Here is a 14,244-nt window from a genome sequence, read left to right as displayed (position 1 = left end):
CTGACGGACTCCTGTCTTGATTTTGACTAGAGCACTATCATGTTTAAGGGGATGCTATTCAGTCTCTAACAGGGCAGTCTACAAAAATGTTGACTGTTTTAATGAACATTATTTCCCCAGCTAACATTATCATTACCACAACTAAAGTTCTTAGCTTTCTGCACATTTTGTTGTTGTTATGTGCTGTCAAGTCAACTATGACTCACAGCAATCCTGTGTACCATAGCTCTGGACCTATCCTATCCTGAACTAGCCTCACTGTCTCTGACACACACTCCTATCCCATTTCCCTAGTCACTGAGTCAATCCATCTCATCTAGGGTAATCCTCTCCTATGCTGTCCCTCCACCCTTCCAAGAATGTTCTCACCAAGGACTAATCTCTCCTGGCAACATGCCCAAAGTATGTGAGGTAGACCTTCAAAATCCTTGCCTCCAAGGAAAAATTTGGCTTCACTTTCTCCAGGATAAACCTATTTGTTCTCTTGGTGGTCTGTGGTATGTTCAATACTCTTCTCCAGCACCACAACTCAAAGGCATCAATTCTTCTGTCAACCTTAGTCATTGTCCATCTTTTTAATGTGTAATTACGAAGCCCAGTGCCTGAATCAGTCTGTACAATTTAACCCATGTAAATTGTTCATATAGAGAGATAGTCTACATAGAGAATATATGATTTAATGTATGTGTCAGTCTTGCCCTGACCATTTCTTTTTCCCTTGCAGGCCCTCATGTGGTTGGGAGCTTATTTCTGGAAGTGATCAGGGCCTTTTACTCTTACTGCAGAGATGCTCTTGGCTCTGATCTTCAGCTGAGCTATACACAGAGTGGAAACTCCCTGATCAGGTAGGAGTTTGGCCTCCACCGCCCACTGAAGGCCTTCTTCCTTCTTCTCTAGTGCTGTACTTAGTCTCTTCATGATTTATTAGCAACTGAGAGGTGTTTGGGAAAGTGATGATGCAGAGGTCAGAAGCTTTTCTCGGCTGTTAGGCTTTTCTTTGGCTAATTCTGCTCATGGCACCAGCTGTGCAAACAGGCAGGAAGGCCAGCCATAAACCTCAGCATCCCTTCTCTGGTCAGTCCCACCCAGCTGCTCCGTGCACCCCTTTCTCTCCTCTCTCAGGGGCAGGTCAGTGGGCACTGTTCTTTGTCCCGTAATGCCCTGAATTGGCTCAGTGCCAAGAAAGGAATCGGTGTATGTATCTGTGGTAAAAAATACATGTATATCAGGGAGTTTTGGGGGCCTAGTGGCAAGAAGCCGCACTGTAATCCCAGAGGCATGTGGTTCGAATCCACCAGATTCTCTGCTGGAGAAGAAGCAGCAATCTCTTCCTGTACCAGTTGAATCAGATTTGATGATACAATAATAAAATTTTTGTTAACAAGTACATGTGTATCAGAAGTTGACATTTTAGCCATCATTTTTAACTGTACTGTTCATTTGAATTAATGAGATTGACGATGTTATGATCATCTTTGCTCCTAAACCAACTTTTAAAGTTTTTAATTTTTTATTTTATTTTATTATTGTGTGTGTACCATCAAATCAGATCTGACTGGTAGAGGAGGAGATTGCCCCTCCTTCTCCAGCAGAGCATCTGGTGGATTCGAACTGCATACTTCTGGGATTGCAGTGCAACTTTAAAGTTTTTTCTATGAAAATAATGAACAAAACAAGACATTTTTCTACACATACAATTCCATGACATGGGTTATGTTCTTCACATTGTGCCACATTTTCTGACAGTCTTTCCAAACTGTTTCTCCATCATTAACACAAATCCACTGCCCCACTTAGCTTCCCGCTTGTCCTTCACAATTCCTCTTGTCAGTTTGATTGCACAGATAATTCTTTAAAAGAGTAGAATGCTTAATATAAACATTCCTTTTTAATTAGGCCAGACACTTTTACTCAAAGATGGCTTCAGGGAATACTTTTCAGTCAAGATTTAAAGATTCTTTCAGGATAGTAGTTTGGTATGGGGAGATGTTCTGTAGCCTCAATGGCTCCTGAAAGTCTTGGTTCTATTAATACTGGAAATTCTGTCCCTCAGCCCGACTCTCAAAGGACTGTCTTTAATCTAGGGGGTGGTAAAAACAGTACAGGCACACTGGACAGAGGCTGAGAGGGGTCTCAGCTCAGAGCCTCCCTGTCCCCATTGATGACTGACCTTTATTTTATCCCCAGATGGCCATGATCTCTCACTTGTTCACTCATTGCCATCAAGTCAGGACTGGCTCACAGCTGACCCCTCCAGCAGGTTTCTCAGACTGTAAATTGCAAAAAAGGAGATTGCCATCTTTCTCCTGCAGAGCCACTGGTGTATTGGAACCACCAGAGAAGCGAGTCCTTTGTGTTAGCAGCACAGCTCTCTACTGTGCTACTAGGGCTCCCTGATGCCTGTAGACAGATGACGTCATAGCTCCAAGGTGTGGTCAGTATCAGCTCCACGCACACACTTTCAGGCTGCTCAGCCCAGCTCTCTGGCTTCCAGTCGTGTCGTGCTCTCAGCGAAGACCACAGTCTTCGCTGCAAGGGGCTTCCACACTTCTAACTCACCCGCTGAAACTGAGAAGACTTCAACTCAAGATGACATTATACGACAGAGCTACAGAGTAGAACTGCCCAATAGGGTTTCCTGACAAAAGCCTAGTGGGCTCCATTCTGGTGAACTTTTAGTTAGCAGCCCCCTTTCTTAACTACTCTGCCCTCTGTGCTCCTGTCATATCTCATGGACACTCATATAAATAATGCATGCTAATAATACCATAAGTAACAATACTAACTTATTAGCATGTGCTATCTTGAGTGTCTGTGAGAGGTGAGAGGAACTCTGGTGGTGCAGTAGTTAGCACGATATCACTAGTTTCACATGCAAGTAAAAAAATCCCACTGAAGATCATCCAAAAGCAACTGGAACAGAATATAACAGAGAACTACCAGAAATACAAGCCAGATTTAGAAAAGGCCATGGCACTATTGACATCATTGCTAATGTCAAATGGATCTCAGCCAAAGCAGACAGTACTACAGGAATGTCTACCTGTGTTTCATTGACTATGCAGATCACTACAAATTGTGGCTAACCTTGAGAAGAATGGAAATCACAGAACACCTGATTGTGCTCATGCAAAACCTATACTTGGGCCAGCAGGCAGTCATCAGAACAGAAGAAGGAAGAATTGTATGGTTCAGAATCAAAAAGAAGTGTGTCAGAGATGTGTTCTGTCTCTATACCTTTCAATCTATACGTAGAACAGATGATTTTGAGAAGCTGATCTTTATGAGGAGAAATGTGGCATCAGGATTGGAAGTAGACTCATCAATCTATGTAAGGCAGATGGCACAGCCTTGCTTGCTGAAACTGAGAAGAGTCTGAAGCATTTGCTGCAGAGGGTCAAGGACTGTCGTCTGCAATATGGATTGAAGCTGCTCAACATCAAGAAAATGAAGATTCTCGCCACTGGGCCAGTTGGCAGCACCATGATAGATGGAGAAAAGATTAAGATTGTTAACAATTTCAGCTTGCTTGGTTCGACAGTCAACACTCTTGGCACCAACAGTCAGAAAATCAAGAGACTATTGCATTAGGAAAATCTGCTTTCAGGGACCTCTTCAGGGTGCTGAAGAGTGATTATGTCCAACTAGAGACTAAGGTTTGCTTGATCCAGGCCATGGTCTTCACAGTTACTTGCACAATTACATCAGCAACCTGGACAATGACCAAAGATAACAGAAGAATAATTGATGCCTTCGAATTGTAGTACTGGAGAAGAGTATTGAACATGCCATGGACCACTAAAAGAACTTAAATATATGTCTTGAAGAGGGTGAAGCCAAGCTGCTCCTTGGAAGCAAGGATTTTGAAGCTCTTTCTTACAGGCTTTGGGCAACTTTCTAGGACGGAACCAGTCCTTTGAGAAGGACATCATACTTAGAAGGGTGGAGGGAACAGTGCAGGAGAGAAAGACCCCAGATGGGATGGACACAGTAACTGGGGTAATGGAGGTGGGTATGTCGGAGACAGGATAAAACAGGATTCAGAGCTACTGTGCAAGGAGTCACTATGAGACGTAGTTGACTCAATAGCACATAACAACAACAAAAAGAAGTTAACGGCCTAGTGGTAAAAAGTTGTGCTGCAATCCCGAAGGCACACAAATTGAATGCCCCAGCTGCGGGAGACGGATGCGTAGTCAGTCTCTTTCCATGCACTTAACTGCATCGGAAAATCTGCCGGAGGATCAGCTATGGTTCGGTTCCCGCTCAATGGTATATAACAACAGTAACTTAATAAGGTAGCTCTGTTAGCCTCGTGGTGTGAAGCTGTGCTGCACCCCCAAAGGCATCTGGTTTAAGTGCACCAGCTGCTCTGTGAGATGATGTCCCATGCAATTTACTGCCTCTGAAAACCCACTGGAGGGCCGGCTATGGGTTGGTTCTGACTCAATGGTACATAATAACAACAACATTGAGTTAATAAGGAGCCCTGCTGACATAACACACTATATGCTGGGCTTCTAACCAAAAGGATGGCATTTTGAATTCACCAGCTGCTCCTTTGGAGGATGGAAGTGATAGCCCCCAGAACCCTATGGACAGTTCTTCCACAATGGGTTCTTTTCTTTGCCTTCCTCTTTAATCAACATGATTTTTTTTTAAGTTAACATTAATTTAATCTTCCCTGTTGAATACTGTGAAGGGTTTAAAAGAAGTTTGACATAGTTTCTGCCCCAGTCAGAGATGAACAGATATACTTACTGTTCACCTGTGAATATGTTCAAAGTAACTATTCAACTAGGAATATTTTTCAAGTCTACCCAAGTACAGGATTTGGTTACAGGGACAAGTAAAGAGGGGAAGATAGGAAGAGATTGGTTCAGTAAGTGAAGGCAGGGGTGGGTCTCCAGGATCAAAGTATCTCTAGGACCTTAGGCTGAGAGTTGGCAGTGGGCAGGGAGGTATGTACGGTAGTGAGGAGATAGTGGCACTTGGGCTTGCAGTGTGTAGGTCTCTATAAATTGTGTCTTTTGATACGATTTTTAAGATAATACAGCCTGCTGAACTTATGCCGTTTCACCAGTTGTATGCTATCCTCAATTCTGACTCATAGTAAGTCTATAGGGCAGAGTAGAGTTGCCCTATAGGATTTTCTCGGCTGTGATCCTTACGGGAACAGATCTCCAGGTGTGTGCCCTTGAGGAATGGCTGGCGGGTTCAGATAGCCACCTGTTAGCGGACATCCAAATGCTTTGTGCCACTAAGTGTTTCACAGAGAGTCTCTTATTTACTATTGGGATAAAACTGGTTTTCTAAATCAACTGCTGTTTTCAAAATTGTGATTTGAGTAAAGATTTACAAAGCGATTTTTTTATCCATCCATTCATATACGTTTTTATTAACTGTTAATCACAATACCAACAATGTAATCATACTTTGCTCATTTTCTCCCTAGAAATTCTACTATACCTTTCTGTGTCTCCCCTTTCTTTACTGATACTATGCTGCTTATCCCCTTAATGTATATTGTTTCTCCTTCATCCATCTTAATTATGTGTCTATTAACCCAAAAGCCATGTCTTTCTGTCAGTACAATCTACCAGCAGCTCCACAGGAGACAGATGGGCAATCTCCAGCCTCAGAAACTCAATGAAAGGTCAGCTCTGAGTCAGTTTCCACAAAATGGCAATGAGTTTGTGATCTGTTTATTCATTTTTTTTTCTCCATTCCCTTCTCTTCCCACCCCTGGCAACCAACCAAGAATGAGAATCTATATGTAAACATTTCTTTAGACTTTTTTTTTATAATAGTAGTCGTATACATTATTTGCCCTTTTGTGGCAAACTCTCAGCATCATTTCCTCTAGATTCAGCCATGTTAGATAGGATTTCCAGAGTTCTTTACTGTTTTTTAGTGTTGTACAGTACTCCATTTGAACATACCGTCATTTTTATAATCCATTTGGCTGTTGCTGAACAGCTAGGTTGTTACCATTTCTTTGCTATCATGAATGGGCGTAGGTGTATGTATATCTATGTCAAAATTCTTCTTTATGGTATACACTTAGTAGTGGGATTGCTGGATCAAATGATATTTTTCCCAACTTTTTCAGAAGCTCCAAACTGCTTTCCTAAACCAAGTGCCAAAGTGCTCTCTGTAATATTGTAATATCTTTTAAATTTATTTCAAAGTGTGTCTATTGTTCTTGTTGAAGAGTTTGCATTAGAATATCTTTTTAGGATGATGTCACACAAACTCTTTCCTCTATGAGAACAGTCATATTCTTGTTTTTATCGAAATTTGCCATCCTCTCTAGAAATAAGCTGTAAATACTATAATGAGTTGCCATTTTTCAGACTTGATTTTCTTTAATTCAGGATTTTTTTTTTTTTACGGATTTGCTTATTTCTGCCTCCTTCTTATACAGTTCAATTAAAGAGAACAGAAATGCTTCTGAGATTGTTAAGACTGTGAACTTGCTGATCACATCGCTCAGCACAGACTTCCTTTGGGATTACATGATGAGGTGTTTCGAGGGTTGTTTTAGGTAAGTACAGTCCAGTATTATGGATATTTTAGAGTGGATGAGAGGGTTTAAATATGGTGTCTTAGTTTCCTAGTACCACAGGAGCAAGAGCTACAAGTGGATGTTTTAAAGACAGATTTGTTTTCTCACATTTTAAAACATAGACAGAGCCAGCTGCCAACAAGTCCATTCTGACTCATGACGACCCTGTGTGTGTACACTTCTCACAGATGTACGTTTTGGAAGCGGCCTGCCTTCCAAGATAGGTTTAGCATGACCAGCCTTTCAGTTAGAGGTTAGAATCACGTAGAAGCCATTCAGAAGAGAGACTGTGCAGTTTGCTTCCAAAAAGATCAGTCATTAAAATGCTGTAGAACACAGCTCTACCTAATAATGCTTGAGGTCACCATGAGTTGGAATCGGCTCAGTGGCAAATGGTCTGGTTTTGTTTTTTTTCTTTTACATTTACAGTGAAGAAAATTAACCCAGGTTGAGATATATCATGTTAGCTAGATGAATCGAAGGTTAATTTGGCTTTAAAACCGGTGTACACTTTATAGCTTCTGGTGGCCTAGTAAGGGGCGGCACTGCCATCACAAAGGCAGGATGTTCAAATCCACCAGCCATTCTGTGGGAGAAATATGTGCAGTCATCTCCCATGAGATTTATGGATTCTGAAGACTTGGCTGAGTTAGCTATGAGTCAGCGAGCCAGTTCCAACTCAACAGAAATGAACAATTTATCCAATTGCCTGTTGTTGTCTCAAGTTTCCTGAGACAACAGCTCTGAAGCCTGCCTCATCCTGAGCCAGTCTCACTGACTGGCACACTTACCTCCATTGTCCCAGTTACTGTATCGATCCATCTCATCCGGGCTCTTCCTCTCTTGGGCTGTCCCTCCACCCTTCTGAGCATGATGTCCTTCTCCAAGGACCAGTCCCTCATAACCATGTGCCCAAAGTATTTGATATGGAGCTTCAAAATCCTTGCCTCCAAGAAAAAACTTGGTATTACCCTCTGCAAAACAGACCTACCTATTTCAGTAATAGTGTTGATTTTCCTTGAGGTATGCAGCAGATAGTAGAGTTATCTGTGAAGTGTTGCATCTTTCCAGAAGCTGAAGAGTTTTAGCAACCCAGATGTTCTGAGTTCCTGAGCACTCCCTGAGGGGAGTTGCCTGGCCTTGTTCCTGGCCCCAGTTGCACAGCTGTGCTGCTGTGTTCCACAGCCCAGGCTTGTTCACTTGGGACATTCCTTTAGTTGAGGTTGGGAAAACTGACCAGGTCCACTTGATGCAAAATCCTACATAAATGGAACCACTCTCATCTGGATTCATGCCCTGCAAGTCAGAAGAGACCCTTTGTGCCAGCCAGTTGCAAGAGACTGTTGACACTTCTCTCTGTTAAGTAGTTTTAGATAGCAGTTTTGTTAACTCAAACTACAGTATTATTATGCTTGAAGTATATGGTACAATATGTTTGTTATCTAACAAATCCCAATTAGAAGCTTTGGTGGTAATTGTTGTAATAGAAGGAATAAATTTGTTTTCCTCCCTGTGACTGACGTAGGCCGGTGAAGCAGAGAGACCCTGTCATGGGGAAGAGCGTCAGCAGCGCCCCCTGCGTCTCAGAGCTCTGCACCCTCCTCGTGTTCCTGCTGGACGTTATCCCCCTGGTAAGGCAGCTGTGCTGTGACGGGTCGGCCTGCTGCTTGCTGTGGTTATGCCTTCATTAATGTTGTAGGCCTCTTTTATAAACAAATTAAATGAAAGTTGTTCATTTCCTTGCAGTCTACTGATTCATAAACAATCTGTATGTTACTAAGTAGAACTGGGTGTGGGGGTGTTCTTGGCTATATTCAGAATTAATTGAAGCAGCTCACCAGGCCTTTCTTCATAATGTGTGGGTTCAGACTACCCCTCTTTAGGAAAACAGCCCAGCACAAACCGTAAGTGCCATCTATACAACACTGTTTTAGTATTTGTATCAGCAGGGGAGAAATGAACTGGGTGTATGATCTACTTTCATATCTCTTATGTACTGTTTACAAGAGGCTACACCTATTCAGCTAGCTCTAAGTGGGCTGAGCTGCTATTATACTAGGTGATAACCTGCGTCATTTACCCAGGGGATTTTATTTACCTTGGTAAATGTGTTTCCTAGCTAAGTTGTGTGGTTAACTCATTTTATCTAAGGAAGATCCTTTCCTTAGCATAGAAAGCCATGGGGTAATTTTCCTATTTTCTCAAATTCTCACTGGCACTGAGTGGATTCCACCTCACAGATGGCCCTCCCTCGAGTTTCCGAGGCTGTAACTCCCAACAGGAGATTTACCATCTTCCTCCCAAGGAGCCACTCTTAAATTCAAACCACCAGATTCACACAGCGTTTGGGTTCATAGCACAGTTCGCTGCAGTGGACTACACTACCAGAGCTCCCCCATCCTTTCCACATAAACTTTTTTAAACAAGCAAGTTTCAGAGGTTATAAATCACATGGGAGGAGATATCCTGCCTTTCTTCCTTTCTTCCTTGGAGCGGATGGTGAATTTGAGCCTCCAAAGAGGTACAACCTTTGGGTTACCAGTATAACCTCCTATAGACTATAGTCACCGCTGTCTTCAGAATAAAATACTTAAAAGGAGGAAAGGACTGTCCATTGATTACATGATTGGGTTTTTGGGAGGTTATTTTCCTTTCTTGAAATTATCATGAAACTTGTACTCTCTGACTTTCTTTGGTTCTTTACACAGTTTGCTTTGACTTACACCACTTTTGGTTTTGTTTCTGTTTCATAGGAGCTTTACTCTGAGGTGCAGACCCAGTACCTCCCACAGGTGCTCAACTGCATGGTGCAGCCGCTGGCTGAGGACATGGAGGCCCTGAGCTTACCTGAGCTCACACAGGCCTTGAAGACATGCTTCAAAGTGCTTAGCAAAGTCCAGATGCCACCTTCCTACCTGGATACTGAGCCAGCCAGTGAGAGCTCGGTGCGCACACGACGAAGCTGAGGTGGTCTTGGGGGTCGAGGAAAGCATTTACTTTATATAGGAGTAGAAAGTCGTTAGAGCAGTTCAAACAGGAATAGATTAGAAGATGTGTGGTGATGTCTAAACTTCGTTTCACAGCTTTCTAACTCCATCCTCATCACCAGCCCCCTCCAAGTTACTTCCCCCTAGAGGTTATAACGACAGTGAATGGTTAGATGTATTTGGCCTCTTGCCCCCTTTCTGTGTGTATAAGTACATGTATAATTTCTTTTTCTCTCCACTTTGTCTTTATGTTATATTGCTTTATGTACAAAATCTGTATACATTGTGTATCATTCATGTATATTGCATTTCATACATTCCTACATTTACATTGTATTTCAGATGATCACTCATGTTGATTATGTTTTATAAAATTAATCACCATTGATATATAGGTACTATGAACCCATTTTTCAGGTCCTCATTGAATCTTTCCTAATTTCTTCACCCCAGCCCCCTCCATTCACCAAACTCTGTTACTCTAGTGATATCTCCCTATCACCACTCTGTGCACCCCTGCCTTCCTCCTCATCCTTTTTTGGACTTTATCCATATCTTACTAGTTACCCTTTTATATTTATAATAATGGTAATTTTGGTTATGCAGAAGTAATTGAATAGGATCAGAAGTTGTCAGGGGCTCAGGACAAAGGGAGAGAGATAAACAGGTAAAGTGGGGGGATGTTGAGGAAAGTGAAAATATTCTTTAGTCAAAACCTCTCCAGAATGCTAAAGAGCAATGATGTCAGTCTAGAGACTAAGGTGCGCCTGATCCAGGCCATAGTCTTTTCAGTTGCTTGCTCTTCATCTGAAGACTGGACAATAAATAAGGATGGTAGAAAAATCAATACCTTTGAGTTGTGGTGTTAGAGAAGAGTACTGAACATACCATGGAATACCAAGAGAACAAACAGGTCTGTCCTGCAGTGAATGAAATTAGGTATCTCCTTGGAAGCAAAGATTTTGAAGCTTTGTCTGACATTCTTTGGGCATATTGCCAGAAGGGACCAGTACTTAGAGAAAGATAGCATGCTTGGAGGATCAGCACAGGAGAGGAAGACCTTGGATGAGACAGAGTGACACAGTGACTGTGACAGTGGGGTCAAATGTATCGATGACGAGATTGACTCAGGATAGGGAAAAGTTTGGAGCCATTGTTCATAGGGTCGCTATGAGTTGTAGTAGACCCAAAGGCAGATAACACACACACACGCACACACTGGAAAATTTCCAGTTTAATGTAATACTATTTAAATGATTCAAAACTCATTGTTGTCAAGTTAGAACCAAACCATAACTAACCCTCCAGCAGTTTTTGAAGGCTGTAAATCATAAGAAGAGATAGCCCATCCTTCTTCCTGAGAGCTATTGATGGATTTGAACCACCAGAGTGGCACCAACCTTTGGGTTAGCAGCGGATTCATATGGACTATGCCAACAGAGTCCCTTACTTAAATAGGAGCATAAAAAACATAAAAGCGGTTTCTTGAAGCTAGAGTGTCTTTATTCTGAAGAAGCCACTAAAATTATGCATATTCTCTCTCTCTCTCTCACTCTCTCTCTCTCACACACACACACACACACACACACACACACACATTTATGTGTATACAGGGTGCACCGGTGGCTTAGAGGTAATGCCTTGTACTGCAAACTGAACAGCATATGGTTCAGATCCACAGATTTGATAAAGATAAGCAATCACCTCCACTCCGATTTACATCCACTGAAAACCTACCGTTCTACAGCTCTGACTAAATGGTCCATAAAAACAACAACATGTAAATATGCATATACAGTGTCTTAGACGAAGTGCAGCCAGAGAGCTCCTTAGGTTCAAGGACAGTGAGGCTCCGTGTCGCGCGCGCTTTGGGTATGACCAGGAGCAGCCAGTCTCTGGTGGAGGATGTCATGCTTGGAGAAACAGAGCATCATCAAAGGAGAGGAAGCCCTTCAAGGGGATGGACTGATCCAGTGACTGCAGCAGTGAGCTTGAGTACGGCGGAGCTTGTGAGGACACGCAGGGGCAGAATTTCAATCTCTTGTACATGGGGTGCTATGAATCACCATCGACTTGGTGGCACTTAACACCAGGCAGGTTACAGCCTCAGAGCCACCCTGGAGAGTTAGCTGGCAGGCAGTTTCAGCTCCTTGGCAATGAGCTTTGAGTGTATTTGAGCAATGAGAGTATATATAGAATAGATACTTTGTTCTGGATTTCTCCTTTTCTCTTATTTCTTCATGCCTTTCTAATATCCTCAGCCAGTTTTCTAATTCATGTTTTTATTTAAAAATTAATCAGTTTTTTAAAACTCTGTATGTTCTAAGTGTGAGTAATAGGAGTGGCCTCAAAAGCTAACTTCCCCAAAGAGCAGATTGGTCCAGTGACCTTTCTTTGGGCTCTTCTACACCTTCCTGTCCCGTCAACATGTGTGTATTCATATTTTCATTATATATTTTTACCCAGGGGTGATCTTGGTAGAGTGTTATGATTTTGGAAAATAGCGAACTCACATTCACAGTTTGCCTAGTTGCACTGATATTTATTTAAATCCTAAACTCAGGAGATGCACAACACACATTTTCTTTTCTTGCAGAGTCCAGTGAAAGGCGACAATGGGGAAATCATCTTAGAAACGAAGGTGGTGATTCCGAGTGATGAAGACACACCCTTTCCTCCACTGAAATCTGAAGACAGCGGCATCGGGCTGAGCGCGTCCTCACCAGAGCTCTCCGAGCACTTGAGGGTCCCCAGGGTGTCCCCAGAAAGAGACGACGTGTGGAAGAAGGGTGGGAGCATGCAGCAGACCTTCCATTGTATCCAAGAGCTCATCGCAAATTTTGCAAACAAGAACATCTTCGGGGTCTCCCTAACTGCATCGGGTGAAGAAGGCAGGTCAGAAGAGCCTGTAGGCAAGAGGGACAAGAGTGGGGCCCAGGAGGCCATCGTGGAGGACACGAGCAGGAAGAACTCGTGGGAAGCCAAGGCCATCACTGTGCCCCAGTTCAAGCAGATGCTTTCAGATCTCTTCACAGTTCGAGGTTCTCCATTTAAGACAAAAAGTCCAGCATCTCCATCATCATTGCCCAGCAGCCCTGGCAGGAAGAAGGAGGGGGAGTGGGACGTTACCCAAGTGGTGATTGACTTGGGGGGCTCTCCAGAGGACTGCAGGGAGGCCTTCGCTGCTGCCTGCCACCTGCTGCTGGACTGTGCCACCTTCCCCGTCTACCTGTCCGAGGAGGAGATGGAGCAGCTCTGCCAAACGCTCTTCCAGCCTCCTGGTGAGAGGGTGACCCATTTTTGTCTAATTACCACTTCATGAACTAGTGGTCATAGAGCCGGGCCCGTCTCATAGAGACTGCCCAGTAAAAGCACCACCCAGCTCCACAGAATCCCTGTCATTGCTGGGGAGCAGACCATTTGTGATCTGTAAGGGTTTCACTGGCTGATTTTCAGAAGTATATCAATCTCCAGGCCTGCCTGATTGGCATTATTTACGTGAATTGTATTTATAGACCAGCTAAAGTCGTCTTTCCTAAGAGGGATTCCTTTTCTGCATTTGTTTCCTTCCTTAATTTTAGAATGAGTTGTGGATGTTTATCATTCACATCTGACTGGAATGAAAGTTGTTCAACCTGGGCTGGTACTATTAAACCCAGGACAACAAGCAGAGCCCATTATAATTCCCAGAACTCAGAGGATGCTTAACTATAATCAGTCTGTTTCATGATAGGTGTTGCTAAAGATTTATGTAAGGCAAAGAAAATTTTTAAAACGAAAGGGAGAGAGGGGAGGGAAGAAAACAGGAAAGACTTATTAGATTGACGAGAACTTTAGATAAAGATTTTGTTGCTACAGATGGCACCTAGAACTTACCTTGTGGCTCTCATTAACTGCAAGATCTCACCATTGTGTGAGCTGGTTTTGCCTCAGAACAACCCTATTAGACAGAATGGAACTGCTGCATAGAGTTTCGAGATTGAAATATTTGTGGAAGCCAACTATCCCATCTTTCTCCCGCAAAGTTGCTGGTGGCTTCAACCTGACAGGCTCTTGGTTAATAGCAGAGTGCTCTTTGATCATTCTGCCACAAGGACTCTTCATTAGCTGCAAATGACAGTATTTGAAAGAACAATTCGAATTGATCCATTCAGCATATTTTCCATTTCTGTTAAAGCCAGTCAGGGAGCTCTGGTGACCTCTAATCCAAAAGTGGCCCCTCTCTTGTGATTTTTACCCACCAGTGGCTTTGCTGGAAAGATAGACAGTTTCCTTCCACGTGACTTTTTTTTTTCTTTTTTCTTCTCCCTGCGTCTTTTTAAACAGTCCCTCCGTAAGGACTATACACTTAGCTTTGTATCCAAAGACGAAATTGGTAGGTGAAAGGAGTTAGCCTTCGTTACAGACTGGTTAATTTCAGGGTCGAAAATATGGAACGCTTCACGAATTTGCATGTCATCCTTGCGCAGGGGCCATGCTAATCTTCTCTGTATCGTTCCAATTTTAGTATATGTGCTGCCGAAGCAAGCACTCCACGTGACTTTTAACCTCCTGAAAGTCCAGCGGAGGGTCAGCTATGCATCAGATCCAACCTGACTGCAGGAGTTTGAAGTTTTATATTAAAGCTAACAAGAGGGCAGTGATGGCTCAGCAGTAGAAGTCTCCACTTCATACAGGAGTCCCCAGTTC

The 14,244-nt window shown here is 42.9% G+C and overlaps 1 protein-coding gene across 1 annotated transcript in view; it reads left to right on the top strand.

Moving 5' to 3' along the window:
* Positions 1-14,244, top strand: part of DOPEY2 (dopey family member 2) — a 180,779-nt gene that overhangs the window by 96,158 nt on the left and 70,377 nt on the right. The window contains exons 9-13 of the mRNA XM_006886727.1: positions 725-845; positions 6,428-6,547; positions 8,094-8,199; positions 9,322-9,513; positions 12,152-12,836. Coding sequence (XP_006886789.1) covers positions 725-845; positions 6,428-6,547; positions 8,094-8,199; positions 9,322-9,513; positions 12,152-12,836 — 1,224 coding nt within the window. The remainder of the gene's footprint in view (positions 1-724; positions 846-6,427; positions 6,548-8,093; positions 8,200-9,321; positions 9,514-12,151; positions 12,837-14,244) is intronic.

Source organism: Elephantulus edwardii, unplaced genomic scaffold (genome assembly GCF_000299155.1).
Source record: "Elephantulus edwardii isolate Elephantulus edwardi_28Jun2011 unplaced genomic scaffold, EleEdw1.0 scaffold00051, whole genome shotgun sequence".
NCBI lineage: Eukaryota > Metazoa > Chordata > Mammalia > Macroscelidea > Macroscelididae > Elephantulus > Elephantulus edwardii.
Note: the sequence above shows the minus strand (reverse complement) of the source record. Positions and strands in the feature narration are given on the sequence as shown.